Source organism: Macaca thibetana, chromosome X (genome assembly GCF_024542745.1).
Source record: "Macaca thibetana thibetana isolate TM-01 chromosome X, ASM2454274v1, whole genome shotgun sequence".
NCBI classification, from domain to species: domain Eukaryota; kingdom Metazoa; phylum Chordata; class Mammalia; order Primates; family Cercopithecidae; genus Macaca; species Macaca thibetana.
This window is the reverse complement of record NC_065598.1, coordinates 18,633,907-18,655,820: the sequence shown is the minus strand read 5'-3', so window position 1 is coordinate 18,655,820 and position 21,914 is coordinate 18,633,907. Positions and strand designations below refer to the sequence as shown.

The window sequence follows — 21,914 nt, the reverse complement described above, 5'->3', positions numbered from 1 at the left end:
ATAAATAACAGTAACTGACAGTTACGTAGTATTTATATTTACTAATTGCCAAGCACTATCCTAAGCAGTTACAATGTTAACTCTAATCCTTTCAGCAGCCCTGAGAGGAAGGAACTATTATTATCCCATTTTACAGATGAAGCCATGGAGGTGCAGAGAGAGGTTAAGTGACTTGCTTGGGGAAACACAGCTTAAATGGCTTAATGCTATGTTCCCTTTAAAGATTCACAAAATCCTGTTGTGTCAATCTGTGCAGTTTAGCTCAGTAGTTAGAGCGTTGTATCGTGGAACGAGCTCTGTTTCTCTCATTGTGAACCCTTGGGAAAGTCACTTTCCTCCTTGTTCCTCGATTTCTGACCTACATTGTAAGATAAACAATGTGGACAGAATATTCCTTAGTGTTCCTTCTAGCTCTAAAACTCTGACAATATCTCATTTACCCTTGCCATCTTCATGTGCCAGGATCCTTCCCTGGAGAACCTCTCTCTGATCAGCTATGTCATATCATCGAGTGTTGCAAACCTGACCGTCAGGAACTTGACAAGAAACGTGACAGTCACATTAAAGCACGTCAACCCGAGCCAGGTGGGGAGAGGCCAGTGCCATCTGGTCATTGACCAAGAACACCTTGTACAAACTATGCTTGTAAGGCGTGGCCGGCAAAAGGCAGATCAGGCAGAAAGAAGCTTCAGCTCAATTGGAGTAGTGTGTAGGACTAGAATCACACCTCTCCATTGGGTTTTAACACACTTAATAATTGACCAGGGCAGGTGCGGTGGTTTACACTGTCATCCCAGCACTTTGACAGGCTGAGGCGGGCAGATTGTCTGAGCTCAGGAGTTTGAGACCAGCTTGGGCAACATGGCAAAACCCCATCTCTGCAAAAGATACAAAAATTAGCTGGGCGTGGTGGCAGGCGCCTGTAGTTCCAGCTACTTGGAGGGCTGAGGTGGGAGGATCACAAGCCCGGGAGCTCAAGGCTGCAGTGAGCTGTGTTTGGGCCACTGCATTCCAGCTTGGGTGACAAACTGAGACCCTGTCTCAAAAAAAAAAAAAAAAAAAAAATTTTGACCACTAAATTTCCAGGAAGAATCGGTGCAAAAGCAAGCTCTTAACAACTGTGAAATATCAGATATCAGTGTGTGGGGATCTGTGGCTGCAGGTCTGATTCTCAGCTCAGTCCACACTAAGCATCATCTACGACCTCACTACTCACAGTGTGGTCCACACACCCACAGCATCAGCATCACCTGGGAGTTTGCTAGAAATGCAGAGTCTCAGGCCCCAACCCAGACCCACTGCGTCAGAATGTGCATTTTCACAAGGCCCCAAATTGATTCCTATGCACGATTGATGAGCTTAAGAAATGCTGGTCTATTTAGGGCTCACTTGCTTCTAGGGACCATATAAAATAAGAACTCTCCAAAAATTAAGCCTAAGATTCTGAAATAAAAAAAACCACAGGTTTTTTTTTTTTTCAAATACCTTTCAGTTTTTTTTTTTTTTTTTTTCAGTTCACTAAATTAATTATTTGTGATTTATCTTTCTACCACAGGATGAGTTAACAGTGAGATGTGTATTTTGGGACTTGGGCAGAAATGGTAAGTTCTAGTCATAACCTTTTCAAACTCTTGAGTGGGTTAATTGGGGAGGGCGTGAAGTCACTGGTGCTGTGGCCTTGCTGATGGGACAGATACTTTTCCCAATGCCAACAGGTGGCAGAGGAGGCTGGTCAGACGATGGCTGCTCCGTCAAAGACAGGAGATTGAATGAAACCATCTGTACCTGTAGCCATCTGACAAGCTTCGGCATTCTACTGGTAATATGCCCGTGCCACGTGGCCTTAAATTCTGGGTCTGAGGGGTAGCTGGGCATCACACTACAATGTCTAATCTGATGGATTAGACAGATCAGCACATATGATATTGTGGCTGATTTATACACCAATGAGATTACTCCTTGCCAGGCGTGGTGGCTCACACCTGTAATCCCAGCACTTTGGGAGGCTGAGGTGGGTGGATCACTTGAGGTCAGGAGTTCGAGACCAGCCTGGCCAACACGGTGAAACCCCATCTCTACTAAAAATAACGAAATTAGCTAGGCGTGGTGGTGCGCACCTGTAGTCCCAGCTACTCAGGAGGCTGAGGCAGGATAATCACTTGATCCTGGAAGGTGGAGGTTGCAGTGAGCCGAAATCATGTCATTGTACTCCAGCCTGGGCAACAGAGAGAGATGCTATCTCAAAAAAAAAAAAGAGATTTCTCTTCTAATAAGCAAATGCACCTGAAGGAAAATACTTGAACATGAAAGACAAGTATTTTTTCACATTCTCTTTTTACATTTAAGTTTTTCTCTTTTAAATAATTAAGAGAACTAAGGAATTCAGATTAGGATGGGTAATAAAAATGGTTTAGTTTGCAATGCACTTTAAGATTTTTACAAAACACTTTGACATAAATGCTCTTACGTAATCATCCCAACAGTCCTGCCAGATAGGTAGAATGGGGAGTTGCTATTGTCATTTTATTAAAATCAGAATTAAGACTCACTTGTTAGATAATTGCCCACAGTCATAGAACTAAGAAATGTAAGAGGCAGGAGCTAAATTGCAGTCTTTAGGCTCCTAGTCCAGTTCCTTTCCATTGCACTATAATGCAGTGATCAAGTACGTGGGCTTTGGAGTGTGCCAGACCTGAATTTGAATCCTGGCTTCTCCACTTTCTATCTGTGTGTCCTTGAGCAAGTTACTTAACCTCTCTGCGTCTCAGTTTCCTTATCTTTACCTGATAGTAATAATTGTGCCTACCTCATAGGTTTGTTGAATAGACTGTGAATGGATCCTTAGAATACTTGATAAATCATAAGTCTTGTATTTATTTTAAAATATTTGATTATTAAAAGCAATTATTTCATTTTCCAGGACCTATCTAGGACATCTGTGCTGCCTGCTCAAACGATGGCTCTGACGTTTATTACATATATTGGTTGTGGGCTTTCATCAATTTTTCTGTCAGTGACTCTTGTAACCTACGTAGCTTTTGAGTGAGTATCCACAACTGGAAATTTGGATTTAGGACTCAGCACTCACCTCCATTGCTAACATTTATTAACTAAGCCCTTTCCTCAGCCTGCTTTACCCTGTACACCCAGCTAGTGGAGCACCTATGTATCAACTTTATGGTACTTTTTGGTTTATATGCTTGTGTCCTCACACTAGTCTGTGGACTCCCTGAAGGCAGGGGTTGTGTCAGAATCATCTTTGTACCCCAGAATGACGCCCAGTACCTGATAGACATAAAGTGTGAAATGAATGAGGGATGCAGGCCCCAAAACCCAGAGACTTACAATCCAAAATAGACCATAGCACCATGTACAGCATAAGAACTATCTTTAATAAATTATATTTCTAAATTATACTGAGCAAACACAAAGGATTAAATACATTAACTGGTGTGGGGATGGAAAGAAATAAGGGTGGAAAAGCTTTACTGAAAAAAATAGACACTCAGTGAGTGTAGCTCTGCAGCAAGAATGCCATTCTAAAAAACAGCCTTTCCTTTTTGACTTACCAGACAGGTCCCTTTGGTTGCTTTTTGGGGGTAATTTCAACAAATTCTAATGGAAAAGAAGGACATAGGCATTTTTATTGCATCAACAAAATGAAACAATATGTAAGTTCTTGGATTTAGATTTTGGATACTGATCAGAAAATGTAAAAAATTTATTTTCAGTGCCAAAGTTAGGGTCTAGCTGTGACTACAGATCTAGTGAGCCTTTGGAAATATTATTGGTGAGACTAAATAACCATAAGGCCAGCCATTACTCAGAATGATTTCACCGGATCTAATTTTGCATGCATAAACATGAACATGTCATCAATTAGCTGGCTTCTCCTATGCTATTACATTTAGCTATAAACTCTTCTTTCCGTGATCTCATTTTACCTAATAACATACAATAATATGGGAATCTTGGTTAAATTTTGAAGATCTGAATATAGCAGACTCTATGAGAAGCAGCACCAATGCTTCTGAAAGTAGTTTGGGAGAAACAGGGCGAGTGCTCAGTAGAGTCTACTCTAAACTATTTAAAAGTCTGGGCCAACAGTCAGCATGTAAAAGATCTCACAGAAATACAGACACAAATTCTCCTCATGGTTATCACAGACGATTCTGTTCAGATTTTTTCTTTGTTGTTGTTGGTTTTAAGCCCTGCCCCCCCCCATACAAACACACACTCAAAGAGAGGAAATTTATGCATATAGACATTTACCAAAGAATAAAAATAAATTGCTTAAAACTCAAAGAGCCTGACAGATATGCTTACATAAGGGTTATTGCTAGGCGTGGTAACTCATGCCTCTGTAATTCCAACACTTTGGGAGGCCAAGGCAGCAAGACTGCTTGAGCCCAGGAGTCTGAGACCAGCCTGGGTAACATGGCGAAACCCTGTCTCTACAAAATACAATACAAAAAATTAGCAGGGTGTGGTAATGAGTACCGGTAGTACCAGCCACTCAGGAGGCTGTGGCGGCAAGATCGCTTGAGCCTGGGAGGCGGAGGTTGCAGTGACCTGAGATCACGCTACTGCACTCCAGCCTGGGTGACAGAGCCAGACCTTATCTTAGACCAAAAAAAAAGATGGGGGGTTGGCAGAGTAGAAGGCTAATTCTGGTTCTCATCCTTTCCTTTTAGAAAGATCCGGAGGGATTATCCTTCCAAAATCCTCATCCAGCTGTGTGCTGCTCTGCTTCTGCTGAACCTGGTCTTCCTCCTGGACTCGTGGATTGCTCTGTATAAGATGCAAGGCGTCTGCATTTCAGTGGCTGTATTTCTTCATTATTTTCTCTTGGTCTCATTCACATGGATGGGCCTAGAAGCATTCCATATGTACCTGGCCCTTGTCAAAGTATTTAATACTTACATCCGAAAATACATCCTTAAATTCTGCATTGTCGGTTGGGGTATGTATAAGCTTGCCTGTATGTTGCCTGGACTTCCTCTGCTTTTTCTCCAGTGTTTTGATTTTTGAGCAGAAGGAAATGATGAAGCAGATCACATTCAGCAAGTTTCTAAAACAGCTTTATACTCTTACATGTGCACTGCCCGAAGAGCAACTTTGTCAAGTCTCCTTCTAGGACACCTGTATATTTCCTCTGGATTTGTTATGAATATGAAATTCCTCAAGGCTGAACCATGAATCCTCTTTGTATCTCCAGGAACTAGAATTTGGGGCTGGCACAGAAGGTGCCAGAAAGTGCTCAATATATTGAAAACATTAGCTTGGTGGTAAAGAGCCCAAACTCAGTCCCTGAGCTCCCAGCCAGCCTCATTCTACTTTGTACCTCCCAGATATCAGACATGTATGACAGTATGCTCAGGAGGGCAGAGTAAGAGAACGTACATATAAAACCCATTGTGGCCGGGCGCGGTGCCTCACGCCTGTAACCCCAGCACTTTGGGAGGCCGAGACGGGTGGATCACAAGGTCAGGAGGTCCAGACCATCCTGGCTAACCCGGTGAAACCCCGTCTCTACTAAAAAATACAAAAAACTAGCCAGGCGAGGTGGCGGGCGCCTGTAGTACCAGCTACTCGGGAGGCTGAGGCAGGAGAATGGCGTAAACCTGGGAGGCGGAGCTTGCAGTGAGCTGAGATCCGGCCACTGCACTCCAGCCTGGGCGACAGAGCGAGACTCCGTCTCAAAAAAAAAAAAAAAAAAAAAAAACCCATTGTAACTTCACTGCCACGCGGGCATGACATTTCTGATTGTGCAGCCTATTGGTGGTAGGTCACAAGGCCTTAGACTCCCCAAAGATCTTGAAGATCTCTTCATTCAATTTCCCATCCAATTGTAGGAGCCTCTTCAACCCTCAACTCCACCTGACTTATCCTTAACTAAAGATAATCTAACTTCTGCTTGAATACTTCTATTACTGGAGATCTCATTACCTTACAAGGCAGCCAATAACTATTTCATAAGGCTCTACAGTTCTGATTTTCCACTAAGTTCATTCAGCTCCCTGGTGGCACTTACCAGTGGTCTTGATTTTGCTCTCTCAGGCAGAAAACAATAAGTTGATACCTCTTCTGCCAGAAAGTCCTTTAGATAATCTATAAGTAATATATAACAGTATGTATAATCCCCTATTTTTCAACGTATTTGCACACAAGTGACCCCATGCAAAATAAGCCAGTGAGGTGAGCCACATGGTCATTCCAAATGTAGGTGAAGAAACTGGCTCCAAGTGATGATGTGATTTCCCTCCAGTTCACAAAGCTAGAAAACAGCAAGCCTGGCTCTCTGTCTCCTTATATGCAGCCTTCTGCCATCACCCCCCACCAGACTCCGTCTATTTTCAGGCTAAATATTCCTACACATCAAGATTGCAAGCACGCCACCGCCCTTGCCACCCTGCCTTGCATCTTATGTCATTATGTCTTTGTGAAGAACAACAGAACAACACCCTTTCCCTGCTTGTCCCAGAAACATAAGTCACCACTCCAGATACTGGGCACGGATTCTGTCTTCTTTAGAGAAGGCTGAAAGTCAGATTCCTTTGTTAAGTACAAGGTCCTCCACCCCCAATATTTTATTTTTAACAAAGTGTCTCACTTAGAAAATTATCATATGTCAGGGTCACCAGAAGGTTCAAGCGCAAAGGCATTAAATGAACTATTAGATTTGATATTACCAGGCACTGCAACTGGTCTGTGACAAGGAATTGTTTGTTCTTTACCAGAGCCTTGAGATGGGACATCTGCTGGTTGGCTGGCGGGTGATGGTGTGCAGTGGTGAATAGGATTCTTTCCCCACCAAAAGCCATTTTAAACTTGGGGGACCCTTCTCATGGTACCTTCTCTGAAGGGAAGTGTCCGTGGGCTTTCGAGAGAGCCAGCATAGTAGCAGTCACCACCCCCTGGATCAGCCAGGACAGAACCCTCCATCCTTCACTGGGTCTCAAAGTCCTCAAATTGAGGACTTTTAGTTTCATAATGAAAGATTTGCCAGGAGTTGCTGACTCTTAAATGTACATTCCAGACATGTATAAGTTAAAGGCACAACACTGGGTGCAGTGGCTCATGCCTATAATCCCAGCACTTTGGGAGGCCAAGGTGGGCCGATCACCTGAGGTCAGGAGTTTGAGACCAGCCTGGCCAACATAGTGAAACCCCGTCTCTACTAAAAATACAAAAATTAGCCAGGTGTGGTGGCGCACGCCTATAATCCCAGCTACTTGAGAGGCTGAGGCACAAGAATCACTTGAACCCGGGAGGCAGAGGTTGCAGTGAGCTGAGATTGTGCCATTGCACTCTAGCCTGGGTGACAGAGCAGGGAAAAAAAAAAAAAAAGTTAAAGGCAACACTGGCAGCTGTAACAGATTAATCTTGAAATCTCAGTAGAAGATCATTTCTCACTCACCTACAGTCTAGTTATCAGGGGCAGAGGAGTCCCTGGTCTTGCAGTTATTCAGAGATCCAAGCTAATGAAGACTCTGCTCAAGGTTGCCCCAAGTTTGCAGGCAAAAAGAAAGTAGAGGATCTCACAGGAGGTTTCTATGGGACAGGCCTGGAAGTGGAGCAAATCATTTGTGCCCGTATCCCATGGGCCCAAAGTGAGCCATGTGGCCACACACACCCAGCTGCCTGGGAGGCTGGGAGCATCCAGTCATGTGCCAAAGAGGAAAAGAAACCAGCCTGGTGAACGGCTAGCCAGTCTCTGCTACAAGATGTAAATAGGATGTGATCTCTAGTCTTGTTACCCACTTCAGTTATTAGAACTAGGTGTGACCGGCTGGGCGCGGTGGCTCACGCCTGTAATCCCAGCACTTTAGGAGGCTGAGGCAGGCAGATCATGAGGTCAGGAGTTCGAGACCATCCTGGCTAACATGGTGAAACCCCGTCTCTACGAAAAATACAAAAAAAAAAATTAGCCAGGCATGGTGGCATACGCCTGTAATCCCAGCTACTAGGGAGGCTGAGGCAGGAGAATTGCTTGAACCCGGGAGGCGGAGGTTACAGTGAGCCGAGATCGCACCACTGCACTCCAGCCTGGGTGACAGAGTGAGACTCCGTCTCAAAAAAAAAAAAAGAATTAGGTGTGACAAATGTTTCCCATCTTCCAGGGGTACCAGCTGTGGTTGTGACCATCATCCTGACTATATCCCCAGATAACTATGGGCTTGGATCCTATGGGAAATTCCCCAATGGTTCACCGGATGACTTGTGAGTACAAAGCACCCTAAGGGAATGCTAAGTGAACTGGAAAACGGAATGCTCCTAGAAAACGAAGATCTAATCAGCATATTGACTCCTGCTGTCATCCTAATAAAACCCAGCAATATTTCACAGCAGCCTTCACAGTCTTATGTAATGAGAGAAGCTAGCTGGAAATGCCATGCTACTCTTCAAGTGATGAATTAGGAGGAGATATTCTGAAAAGAAAAATGAATTAGGAGGAACTATTTTGAAAATATTTTCATTAGCCTCTGATAAAATGACATTCCAGTTATATTAATAAAGACTCATGGAACAGAGTTGCTAGGATTTACAGGGGCAAAATCCTGAATGTTTAAAAAAAGGTCTATTTTTAAAATACTTTAAATCACCAAGTGTCCTCAAATAAACTCTTAGATTCTTTTCCCTAGAGCTATAAATGATTGTAGAGAATAGCAGTTTTATCATTTTTTTTCTCTTGTACTGGTAGAAAATGTTTCAGTAAAATGTTAGAGATTCATTGTATCATTTTGAACTCTAGTTCATCACTGTAATATGTTTTCCCCTGTTTTCCCCCCAACCAACTCCAGCTGCTGGATCAACAACAATGCAGTATTCTACATTACGGTGGTGGGATATTTCTGTGTGATATTTTTGCTGAACGTCAGCATGTTCATTGTGGTCCTGGTTCAGCTCTGTCGAATTAAAAAGAAGAAGCAACTGGGAGCCCAGCGAAAAACCAGTATTCAAGACCTCAGGAGTATCGCTGGCCTTACATTTTTACTGGGAATAACTTGGGGCTTTGCCTTCTTTGCCTGGGGACCAGTTAACGTGACCTTCATGTATCTGTTTGCCATCTTTAATACTTTACAAGGTAAGCTTTACAGCATCAAATACAAACTGAATGATCCCAGTTGAATACAAAAATGTAGCTACTGAAAGAGTACAGGCATGCCTCAGAGATGCTGGGGGTTTGGTTCTAGACCACTACAATAAAGCAAATATTGCAATAAAGTGAGTCACACAAATTGTTTGGTTTCCCAGTGCATATAAAAGTTATGTTTACACTAGACTGTAGTCTATTAAGTGTGCAATTGCATGATGTCTAAACAAATGTACATACCTTTAACTTAAAAACATTTTATTGCTAAAAACTGCTGATACAGAGACACAAGGTGAGTACATGCTGTTGGAAAAATGGCCTTGAGAGACTTGCTGGATGCAGGGCTGCCACAACCTTCAATTTGTAAAAAAAAAAAAAAAAATGCACTATCTGTGAAACCCCAAGAGGTATGCCTATATATGCAAAGTAGCTTATTTAGTGGCTTAAGATATTTTCATTGAAAAACATATTTATCATTGAGAGGGAGTGCTTTGAGATCCTTGGAGGAAAGGTGCTTACTAAATTCAAGAAATGGTGTTTTTTTCTCCTTATTCATCATTATCTCCTTGGAGAGACCACATTGAGGGGAACCTGTCAGGAACTCTTTTTGAAAAAGTCAATTATTCTTCCTTCACTTGGTTTCTTTTTTAAAAAACTGTTGTATTCAAGTAGAACATGCAGACAGTAAGCACACATACCATGACTGTGCCTGTACAGGGAGCCCACCGCTCTTACCTCCTAGGTCAGCGATTTGGAGACAATGAGAAATGGGAAGGCAACAGACAGACCCAAGCGGCAGCAGTCTTACTTGAAGGCTAATCCTAAGAAGTTGCTGCCCTGGGACGCTCAGCGGGAAAGAGAGCAGGCTCTGTGTGTCGCCATCTGCTTCAGGTTTCCCATTGGTTAATGAAGCCAATTCATCTTGGAACCCTGATACTTGTACTCTTTATAAAAGAAAATGGCTGATTCTTTTAGAGCAGTATTATGAAAGACGTGTCCGCTGTTAATTTTTAATGGAAGTGCTTTGACATTAAAAGCCTAGCAGGCTATTAGGTTTACATTACAATAACAGTAATTCACTGTCCCTTAGTTTCCTTTTATTCTGAATCCTCTTTGGTGGATGCCTTTTAATTGCCTTCTCATTGGCTTTTGTTCATCTTCCCTGTTGGTTTTGCTTCTCTAGTTCTGTCAGGCAATAGATCATCTTGTTGGTTTTCAGAGAAATCCCAACCTGAGGTTAAATTCAAATGCCAAATTTGGTTGTTGGTTCTTATTTAAATTTGGAGGAAGCCAGCAGAGGTGATTGTTTGGTTATATATGGTTATTAATTTTTACTTATAATATAGCAGTTCCTCAACTGGTATATCCAGGTGTTATACCACATGGTATTGCATACAAAACCAAAAACATGAGCAAATTCTTTCAAGGGTCTTAAGAAAAGTTTTATTTGCCAACCATGGCATACTAAAAGTAAATAGATACTTTAAAAGAAAAAAATATAGACCAGGCGCGGTGGCTTACGCCTGTAATCCCAGCACTTTGGGAGGCCGAGGCGGGCAGATCATCTGAGGTCAGGAGTTCGAGACCAGCCTGGCCAACATGGTGAAACCCCGTCTCTACTAAAAATACAAAACTTAGCCGGGCGTGGTGGCAGGCGCCTTAATCCCAGCTACTTGGGAGGCAGAGGCAGGAGAATCCTTTGAACCCGGGAGGCTGAGGTTACAGTGAGCTGAGATAAAGCCATTGCACTCAAACCTGGGGGACAAGAGCAAGACTTCTTTCAAAAAAAAAAAATATATATATATGTATATATATATGCCCACATCACACTAATCATTGACATGAAAGCAAGGTACCCACCCTCACATGTTTAATGTGGAAATTGAATCTGCCTTTTTCTTCATTTCCCCAGATTATCTTCTCATTAGAATATGAATGGATAAAAGGAATGAATGTATTGCTTCATCTATACAAGGAAACTAACCCTAATGCACAGGGCTTTTGGGGTGGTTGAATATATATATAGGTTCTGATTTTGGTCTCTCTTATACATGCTGTTTCTCTCCTAATGCAACCAGTGGTCGACTCCCAGGGTGGCAAATGAATGAAGCTGTGTAATATTCAGACATGGTCTTGATGGTGGGCACATATACCCTACTAGAAGCAAAACTGTTTTGTTTGTTTGTTTTTTGAGATGGAGTTTCGCTCTGTCACCCAGGCTGGAGTGCAGTGTCGCGATCTTGGCTCACTGCAACCTCCGCCTCCTGGGTTCAAGTGATCCTCCCACCTCAGCCTCCCAAAGTGCTGAGATTACAGGCGTGAGCCACCACGCCTGGCCCCTGGTATTTTAAAATGAAGGTTTTAAAGTGAATAGATTGGGGGTTTTTAAGTAGAAGGCAGAGAACCCAGAATTCATCCGTTCACTCAGCAAATATTTATTGACAAAAGCCTTGGGGAGTGGCAGCGATGTGACTGGCTGGGGAGCCCTGGCCTGCCTTGACTGGGCACCCGAGTGGGTGACAGGTAGAACCCCAGGGCCCCTTCAGGTCTTCAGCTTGTTCTCCATGCCAGCACCTGGAGCAGGTCAGGAGGAGGCAGGCAGGAAGGTGAGTACATCGCTGAACTGCCTGGGTTTGAGGGGGAGAGAGAGATTCGAGCAAAGGACATGGCAGTGAGCTGGAGAGGAGGAGAGCGGGAAGGGAAAGATGTATGGAGAAGATGGCATTTGACAGAGCTTCAAAACAGATTCTAAATAGGGAGGGAGGGAGAGGCAGGAGCCTAGGTCCAAGCTGGGATCCTGGGTGGATGGCTTGTTGTTCCAAGATACAGAAGGCCAAGGACAGGATGTGGGAGGAGAGGAGACAGTGAATTTAATTGTGGAAATGCAAAGTTATGATTCCTTTTATCATATAAATAATCTTAATCTTACAAAGATTTTCTAGAGGCATTCCCTGATGCCTTTTGACAGCAAGCTTTCCTAGGACTCCGGACTTTTGATTCAATTTGCACAATTTCATGTTGCCCACAGCTGCCAAAATAATTATTAATATATTTTGTGCAAAGTGAGCTTATGACATTCAGCTATTAGCTTGGAATTCATTGTAGGTTTTTTTTTTCCCCCTCCTTAGGATTTTTCATATTCATCTTTTACTGTGTGGCCAAAGAAAATGTCAGGAAGCAATGGAGGCGTTATCTTTGTTGTGGAAAGTTACGGCTGGCTGAAAATTCTGGTAAAGATTTACCTCACTTTTTCTCTTCCTCTTAAATCTCAAGGAAAAGATTGTATAAATTAAGATCCAAAGCAAATCCAATCTAGAAATCAGTGAATTCCAGCAAATCTGGAATCTGCTCAACAGAAAATATTGATTGTGAACATTAGGGAGAAAAAAAAAATCTAGTGAATTAAAAAATAATTACTCATATCTGGGAATTTTTTGAGCAATAAAAGTAATGGCCTGGCTGCCTCTTCAATGAAGCAACAGTAAAATTTTTAGATTTGATTTTCTTTTGAGATCATGCTTTTCATTTCCCAAAGTAATTTTTAATATTTACCTTGGAAATTTTAAAAATCTCAACTCAATCCTTTCTCCACAGGTCCTGGTTGTCAGTTGCTTTATTTGTTAGTACGCCAGACTTTGTGTATAAGCTTTAGCATACATTTGGTTGTAACATACATTTGTTTATTTTGAAGTGATTTTCACACATACCCAGTTGGGTAGTAGAGCAAATAGCTCATTTGTTTTTTTTGTTTTTTTTTTTTTAAGAAAATGAGAAAAATGAAGTACTGTTTGAAAAGTTACATTCCTTTTGCATGAATACCACCTTTGCAGTATCTGGGGGACACGGGAGTCTATTCAGAAAATGGCAGTACATATAGTTCAGTCATTTTCATGGATTGAAGAACAATTAGTCATTACAACACAGACTATTTGTGTTCTTGTTAAGACAGTGTGAAGCTCTGAATCACTACCTAATTCTGTGGATATTTATAGACATAATCAAATTAGCTTGGCCTTTAGTTCTAGGAGAATATAGGTTACTTTTAACCACGCAGTCATTTGAAGGACAAATGTAAATAATCCAAATGAAAATACATGTTATCACACCAACTGGTGGAAGGTGACTTCTCCATAAGATCCTGAAGTGAGGAATCAGTTGCTTAGGACTTGTTACACTGTGATCTGTCTCTTGCGTTTGAGCTTCAACATACTGCCCTGTTTTTCTGTAATGCTTATTCTGCTGTAGACTGGAGTAAAACTGCTACTAATGGTTTAAAGAAGCAGACTGTAAACCAAGGAGTGTCCAGCTCTTCAAATTCCTTACAGTCAAACAGTAACTCCACTAATTCCACCACACTGCTAGTGAATAATGATTGCTCAGTACACGCAAGCAGGAATGGTATGTATGTCTCAATATAGTATTTCTCAAGCTAGTGTTTATTTTTTAAAGTAGTTTTATCCTTTACTGGCATTTTGGCTAAGCAAAGCGAGTAACTATTAACACATATATGACTAGTGGATCAAAATGTGGTTCCCTTACAGAAGAGAAAATTAATCCAAATTGATTTATTATAGAGCAAATATTGGAACAACGATCTTTTTTTAAGATTTGGTTTTTCATAGTGGGAATTGATGATTACCTAAAAATTTTAACATTTTAAATCCTCATTTAACTGTTGTCCAAAGACTTCAGTATTGTGCTAGTTCTGTGAGAGCAGCACCTAAAATAGCTGATAAGACGATAACAATTTTTATTACATCTATCATAATATACATTTTTTTTTTTTTTTGAGATGCAGTCTCACTCTTGTCGCCCAGGCTGGAGTGCAATGGTGCAATCTCAGCTCACTGCAACCTCCATCTCCTGGGTTCCAGCAATTCTGCCTCAGCCTCCCAAGTAGCTGGAATTACAGGTGACCTATAGGCAACCGCCACCATGCCCAGCTCATTTTTGTATTTTTAGTAGAGACAGGGTTTCACCATGTTGGCCAGGCTAGTCTCGAACTCCTGACCTCAAGTGATTTGCCCACCTCGGCCTCCCAAAGTGCTGGGATTACAGGCGTGAGCCACCGCGCCCAGCCGACACTTTTACACCTTCCTATTGTTTGCTTTTCATGTTTGTTAATTCTTTGCCACAATGTGGCTGTCTTGTGACAGCACCCAAATCCCCATGAATATGTCAAATACTGGAAGATGACTTGTGACCAGTATTGGTGACCATATATGTGACCAATATCTGAACAGATTACTGCTGCCATGCCTCCTTTACTCATTAATTCTGACATTTCTAGCTAAAACTTCTGTTACATTTTCTTTCTTTCATAAGACCAAGCTGTTCATTACTCATAAAAGCTTACCTTATCTATTTTTACCTTCTCTTGCTTCTTAATATATCTTTTGCATTCTTATAAAAACATAAGCTCTGCTGGTATAGTTTCTCCTTCCATGGAGAATTTGCCTGTATTCATTGTTTTAGGATGTTAGTTCTTTTCAAGACTAATTCAAATAAATTTGTGAGAAGGTTCATACATCTACCAAACAGTTTTCCAATTTCCTGAAGATATGTGGTCCTGCTGGTTTGTCTAGACTTTTTTTTCTTTCTTTTTCTTTTTTTTAAAGACAAGGTCTCCTATTGCCCAGGCTGGAGTGCAGTGGTGCGATCACAGCTCACTGCAGCCTCGACCTCCCAGGCTCAAGTGATCCTCCCATCTCAGCCACCGGAGTAGCTGGGACTATAGGAGCATGCCACCATGCCTGGCTAATTTTTTTTTTTTTTTAAGATGCCGTCTTGCTGTGTTGTCCAGGTTGGTATCAAACTCCTGGGCTCAAGTGATCCTCCCACCTCAGCCTCCCAAAGTGCTGGAATTACAGATGGGAGTCACTATGCCTGGCCTGTCTAGGCTTTTAAAATACCATAGGATGCCTCAAAATCAAGGTTTCTCAACTTCAAGCACAACTGACATTTGGGGGCTGGATAATTCTTTTTTGTGGAATTGCAGGACATTTAGCAGGATCCCTGGACTCTATCAACTAGAGCCAGTAGCACCCTGCCCCCAGTTATGACAACCCAAAATGTCCCCAGACACTGCCAACTGTCCCAGGGGAGCGGGGGGAAAAGGGAGCAAGATTGCCCCCAGTTGAGAATCACTGTTGTAAAAGATAAGAAATAACTGCTGTATAGCCTTAGCTCTTTACTGTCGATACCAGAAAGCAAGCTCTGGGCTCTACACCAAATAGCTCTATCAGGAATGATTCAATGTAGGTAAACAGAGGCGAGGCAGTGGGGAGCACAGCTGGTTAGTACGTTAGTGTGAGAAAGCAAATTGAAAGGAGAGACATCAAAGGAGCGAGCTGGGTCATCAAGAACCCTTAGAATCACAACTGTGTTTGGGGCTCTGAATCTATAAACCAGATTTTTCCATACTCTCGAAAGAGCTCCGAGATGAAGCCTCACCTGCCTAGCTCTATCAATATATTGCCATCCTTTGGGAAATCAGATTTGATGGAAACAGCACATTTTACCACAGTTGTTTAACACAGCTGATTTGACACAGCTACTTTCGATGCTTGACGGTGAGGGTGGGAGTACTTTTTAAGGCTGCCAAAATCACTCAGTGTTTAATATCACATAATGTGCATGTCAGATAAACATCCCTGACTCCTCAGTCCTCGCCCCAGCATCTGGGATAGATGAGGAATGGAATTGGCAATTTCAAAAAAGAAAGCTAGGGCTGGGCACAGTGGCTCACGCCTGTAATCCCAGCACTTTGGGAGGCCTAGGTAGGAGGATCACCTGAGGTCAGGAGTTCAAGACCAGCCTGGCCAACATGGAAAAACTCCGTCTCTAATAAAAAATATGAAAAGCAACCAGACGTGGGTAGTCCTGAGTAGTCCCAGCTACTCAGGAGGCTGAGGCAGGAGAATCGTTTGAACCCAGGAGGCAGAGGTTGCAATGAGCCAAGATCACACCACTGCACTCCAGCATGGGCCACCAAACGAGACTCCGTCTCAAAAAAAAAAAAAAAAAGAAAGCTAGAAGTTTAATGGTTTGTTTATTATGCCAGGCCAAATTGTTCTTGCACCAAAATGTCCTCAAGCTGAAATGCCTAAATCCAAACAGCTGCCTCACACAGTCACATGCCCTATTTGATCTGTGTCACAGATGGAGCTGTGTTAACCATATTCATCACCTAGTTTGCATGAATATTACATAGTTCAGTTCTGAGCTGCCTTAGAGGGTGGGGTACCAGCAGCCATCTCATTTGGTACCCAGGACCACAAGGATCACAGTTTGGGAGGAACATCACACGTCAGCTCCATTACTTCTGAGCTGTGTAACCTTGGGGAGAGCACTTAATTTCTGAAACCTTCATTCCTCATCTGCAAAATGGGGATAATAGTCGTACCCACCCTGCAGGGCTCTAAATGAAATAATAAAGTGTCCAGTACTGTTATGATCATTGTTATCATAATCATGTCATGAACTAACAAATGGCCTTATTATTCAGCTTTCTAAATAGTCTCCCAATGGTCTAATGATCAGAAGGATGGTGCCAAGTAACTAGAGGAGGCCAGCACCTGGGCTCCCCTACAACTGAGGGCCTGCTTGGGGTGGGGAAGGCCCACATCCAAACCAAGTTACCCTTGAGTGCCCAGCTGCTCCCTGGCCTGGACTCTGAAGTTGGAATTGGTAGTTTCCTCTTGGGAATTGGTCCTATCCTGATTTAGTCAGAGGAGCTGGTTTAGTCTACAAGAGAGATGATTTCTTCTTGCCATGACTGTTGTAGCTGGTTGCTCTGGTTTCTCTGGTACAGTTTCATTTTATAGGAACCTAGGGAACCAAGAACTTCCTAAAGGTACATACGGGGATCTCTGTTAACATTAACCTTTTGGGAGACCAAAGTATTACCTTAGCTTATATTATACATATGCTGCTACTTGAAGTCAAAATATATCCAACCAGAGTTAGGAAGTGGGCCTTTTATTAATATATTACCTTGCTTCAGATTTTGACTGTTTCATTAAAAACCAAACAAAAAAAACTGCCATAGACAACTGGTTTCTGAAGCAATCTCCAATTTGGTATGCTTACTTTGAGTGGCCTTAGGGAAGGAATGAAAAATAAATAAAATATGAACATATATAACAAATGTTTTTAAAAACATATTTTACAAATACAGCTTTAAGAATAAAGAGATACCTAAGTTTGTTTGCTTTTTAATGTTTTCTGTGGATACTTCATGCCACTCGCTTTGTGTTTCCTTATACAGGAAATGCTTCTACAGAGAGGAATGGGGTTTCTTTTAGTGTTCAGAATGGAGATGTATGCCTTCACGATTTCACTGGAAAACAGCACATGTTTAATGAGAAGGAAGATTCCTGCAATGGGAAAGGTCGTATGGCTCTCAGAAGGACTTCAAAGCGGGGAAGCTTACACTTTATTGAACAAATGTGATTTCTTGTAAAATCAAAGCATGATGCTTGACAGTGTGAAATGTCCAATTTTACCTTTTACACAATGTGAGATGTATGAAAATCAACTCATTTTATTCTTGGCAACATCTGGAGAAGCATAAGCTAATTAAGGGCAATGATTATTATTACAAGAAGAAACCAAGACATTACACCATGGTTTTTAGACATTTCTGATTTGGTTTCTTATCTTTCATTTTATAAGAAGGCTGGTTTTAAACAATACATTAAGAATGACTCCTATAAAGAAAACAAAAAAAGGTAGTGAACTTTCAGCCACCTTTTAAAGAGGCTAAATTATCTCTGATAACATCATACAAAGCAACTGTTGACTGCAGCCTGTTGGTGAGTTTAGTTGTGCATGCCTTTGTTGTATATAAGCTAAATTCTAGTGACCCATGTGTCAAAAATCTTACTTCTACATTTTTTTTCTATTTATTTTCTACTGTGTAAATGTATTCCTTTGTAGAATCATGGTTGTTTTGTCTCATGTGATAGTTCAGAAAATCCTTGGAGATGGTATGGGATGTGAAATACAGAAACCTCAGTGAAATCAAGAAATAATGATCCCAGCCAGACTGGGAAAATGTAAGCAGACAGTGCCACAGTTAGCTCATACAGTGCCTTTGAGCAAGTTAGAAAAAGATGCCCCCACTGGGCAGACACAGCCCTATGGGCTCATGGTTTGGCAAACAGAGTGGAGACCATGTTTTAGCCCCACTCACCCTCTTGGGTGTACGACCTGTACAGCCAAACACAGCATCCAATACGAATACCCATCCCCTGACCGCATCCCCAGTGGTCAGATTATAGAATCTGCACCAAGATATTTAGCTTTATACCTTGGCCACAGAGAGGGATGAACTGTCATCCAGACCATGTGTCAGGAAAATTGTGAACACAGATGAGGTACATACACTGCTGCTTCTCAAATCCCCAGAGCCTTTCAGAACAGGAGAGTAGACTAGGATTCCTTCTCTTAAAAAGGTATATATATATATATGGAAAACAAAATCATATTGCTGTTCTTTAAAAGGCAACTGCATGGTACATTGTTGATTGTTATGACTGGTACACTCTGACCCAGCCAGAGCTGTAATTGTTTTTTAAATGTGTCTTGAAGAATGCATAGTGACAAGGGGAGCAGCTATTGGGAACAGGGAACTGTCCTGCACTGCTATTGTTGCTACATGTATCGAGCCTTGATTGCTCCTAGTTATATACAGGGTCTGTCTTGCTTCCCACCTACATCTGCTTGAGCAATGCCTCAAATACGTCCTTATTAGGAACATTTCAAAACCCTTTTAGTTAAGTCTTTCACTAAGGTTCTTTTGCATATATTTCAAGTGAATGTTGGATCTCAGACTAACCATAGTAATAATACACATTTCTGTGAGTGCTGACTTGTCTTTGCAATATTTCTTCTCTGATTTATTTAATTGTCTTGTATTTATATGTTAAAATCAAAAATGTTAAAATCAATGAAATAAATTTGCAGTTAAGATCTTTAAGTTTGGTAATTTTCACAAAGAAAAAACATCCGCAGTCTCTTTCCCTGGCGGCCTGGCACGGAAGTGGTAGGACATGCTGATTAAGACAAACACAATTGGCTGGGCATGGTGGCTCACGCCTGTAATCCCAGCACTTTAGGAGGCTGAGGCAGGTGGATTGCTTGAGTGCAGGAGTTTGAGACCAGCCTGGGCAGCACAGGGAGACCCCTGTCTCTACGAAAAATTAAAAATTAGTTAGGCACAGTGTTGTGTGCCTGTACTCCTAGCTACTCAGGAGACTGAGGATGGAGGATTGCTTGAGCCTGGAAGTTTGGGGCTGCAGTGAACCACGATTGTGCCATTGCACTCCAGCTTAGGTGGCAGAGCGAGACACCATCTCTTAAGAAAACACACATAACAGTAACATCTTTTGGAAAACAGCAGGTACCCTGTGACTGTTAAATTAGAGCAAGGGTTGTTCTGTCTCATGAGATCAGTTTCTGAGGTCTCCTTTCCATTTTCCCATTACTCTTTCAAGATTATCTCTTCAACACATTGACTTTGGCCTGTAGGCAATGTACAAGACCCAATTCAGATCTCATCCAAGTATCTGCTTCTTCAATGTCAAACAGGACTACTGAAAAGTGAGAACAGGATTTGGGATTTCTGCATTGCTGGTTAGCATGTGGGATCCCCAAATATGGGAAGCTGACCTCACCCTTGCCAGGGTCTCTGAGCAATCTCTTCTTCCAAGGTCCTCAGCTCCCACAAAGATGCCGAGTACTAAATTCATAAGGAAGATGTGAGATCTTCTAGATTGAGGGAGGGGTGAGACCTCAGAAATCAATCCCCCAAAACAGATTATATAACCAAAATATACATAAAAGGATGCACAATGTCCAGTATCCTTTAGGTCCCACCCCCTTATTTTTCCTATTGTGTCTCTGCTGTGGTCCTTAAGCTGAATTCTCTCATCTATTTTTCTTACTTTACACAGACATACGGCAGGACAGAGAGTGTTTCTGAGAAGCATCCTCCTTTGGGTTTAAGATTGATCCCACGATCTGAGACACTATTGTAAGGAAACAGAGGTGGTGCCAATATTAGGAGGCAAGGAGTGTCAGGGCAGAGGCCAGTATTTAAAGAAGTATTTCCTCAAAATATTGGAGTAGTTTTGGTTTTGTTTGTTTGTTTGTTTGTTTTCCTCAAAACACACTGCAGTCATTAACCCCACAAAGGAAGTCTGCTGACTTCAGTGAGCAGCATCATGATCGTTCTTACAGAAAATGGTGAAGCAAGTCAGGCAAGCACCTGTAGTCCCAGCTACTTGGGAGGCCGAGGCAGGAGGATCGCTTGAGCCAGGGAGTTTGAGTCCATCCTGGACAACATAGAAAGACCTCGTGTCTTCAAAACAAACAAACAAAAAACGGTGAAACAGCTTAACTTGGGATACTGGGTGTGTCTAACGAGGTCAGCTAGGAGTCAGTCAGTTTGTTGAAGGCCATTTAGATGAAGATCTAATTTACTGCATAACCAATTCACAGAGTGGACTTGTTTGGTGTCATTTTGTCTCCATAAGAGCATTTTAAGGACTATTTAGTTTGTCTTTGTCTCTGCTCCTTGCTGTTCTAGTTGGAGTCCAAAGGACAGGAAAAAGGAAAGACTGGGTAGGCATAAGAAGAACATAATCTTCAATTTGAAGAATTCTTATCAGTATATACTTTTTTTTTTTTGAGACAGAGTCTTGGTTTGTCACCCAGGCTGGAGTGCAATGGTACAATCTTGGCTCACTGCACCCTCCACTTCCTGGGTTCAAGCGATTCTCCTGCCTCAGCCTCTCGAGTGGCTGGAATTACAGGCGCCTGCCACCATGCCCGGCTAATTTTTGTATTTTTTGTAGAGAGAGGGTTTCACCATATTGGCCAGGCTGGTCTTGAACTCCTGGCCTCAAGTGATCCACCAGCCTCAGCCTCCAAAAGTGCTGGGGTTACAGGTGTGAGCCTCCGCGCCTGGCCAGTATATACTTTTTTCTTTTCATGTTAATCTCCAGGTACAGCATCAAGAAGTCAGAGCAGGCAAAAATGGAATATATGTTCTTTTAGAATATATTCTTTTAAATATATTCCTCACTGTAAAGAAATCTTATGTTCCCTGGTGTTTCCTCTCTTTATCTCTCAGTCTCAAATGAGCTACAGGAAGCTGGAGCAGAGACAAATTCCACATTCTTTAAAATGTAATGAAAAAATGATTTCCAGTCAACTAAATTATCATATAAATAACTAAATTTGGTGAATTGGTCATTTTCAACAAACTCATTCAGATTTGACCCTTTGGGTCAAAGATGGAGTGATTTTCTTTAGAGCCAAAGACCTGAACCCTACAAGAGAAATATTTATTGGTTTCCACCTTGGATGTTAACACGGGGCTCTCTAGAAACTACCTGGACTGAAGCCTCTGTGGCAGGATGATGGCAGATCCTCTGGTTAGGGTCAGAAAAATCATACGTGGTGCTACCCCAGGGTCCAGTTCTGGGTTTTCATCTTCATGGAGATCACGAATCAGCTTCAGAAACAATAACATTCCCTATCATTATACTATATCTGATTCTTGACAAATATTTGAGAAATGGCTTGCAGACAAATTTCTATTGGGTGATAACCAGAGAATGGCTTCATGGATATGGGGACCAAGATATGGAGGTTTTGTACCTCAAGGATATGAGGATACTAAAATATGAGACTGATTTATTATATAGCACAGCTTACTGGTCCAAAATGAATCACTAAAATTTGCTTCGAAATTTAAAAGCTAAAACGGAGTAGCCTTCCTTCTTGGTTTTATCCCAGAATTTTGAGC

The 21,914-nt window shown here is 41.9% G+C and overlaps 2 protein-coding genes across 2 annotated transcripts in view; one reads left to right on the top strand and one right to left on the bottom strand.

The window, feature by feature from the left end:
• ADGRG2 (adhesion G protein-coupled receptor G2) overlaps positions 1-19,079 on the top strand; it is a 134,732-nt gene extending 115,653 nt beyond the window's left edge. Inside the window, exons 20-29 of the mRNA XM_050776623.1 lie at positions 463-585; positions 1,556-1,601; positions 1,716-1,819; positions 2,921-3,042; positions 4,695-4,963; positions 8,124-8,223; positions 8,805-9,088; positions 12,226-12,327; positions 13,343-13,495; positions 17,367-19,079. Of these exons, the coding sequence (XP_050632580.1) occupies positions 463-585; positions 1,556-1,601; positions 1,716-1,819; positions 2,921-3,042; positions 4,695-4,963; positions 8,124-8,223; positions 8,805-9,088; positions 12,226-12,327; positions 13,343-13,495; positions 17,367-17,551 (1,488 nt within the window). The 3' untranslated portion in view covers positions 17,552-19,079. The remainder of the gene's footprint in view (positions 1-462; positions 586-1,555; positions 1,602-1,715; positions 1,820-2,920; positions 3,043-4,694; positions 4,964-8,123; positions 8,224-8,804; positions 9,089-12,225; positions 12,328-13,342; positions 13,496-17,366) is intronic.
• PDHA1 (pyruvate dehydrogenase E1 subunit alpha 1) overlaps positions 1-21,914 on the bottom strand; it is a 563,563-nt gene that overhangs the window by 347,415 nt on the left and 194,234 nt on the right. The window lies entirely within an intron of this gene.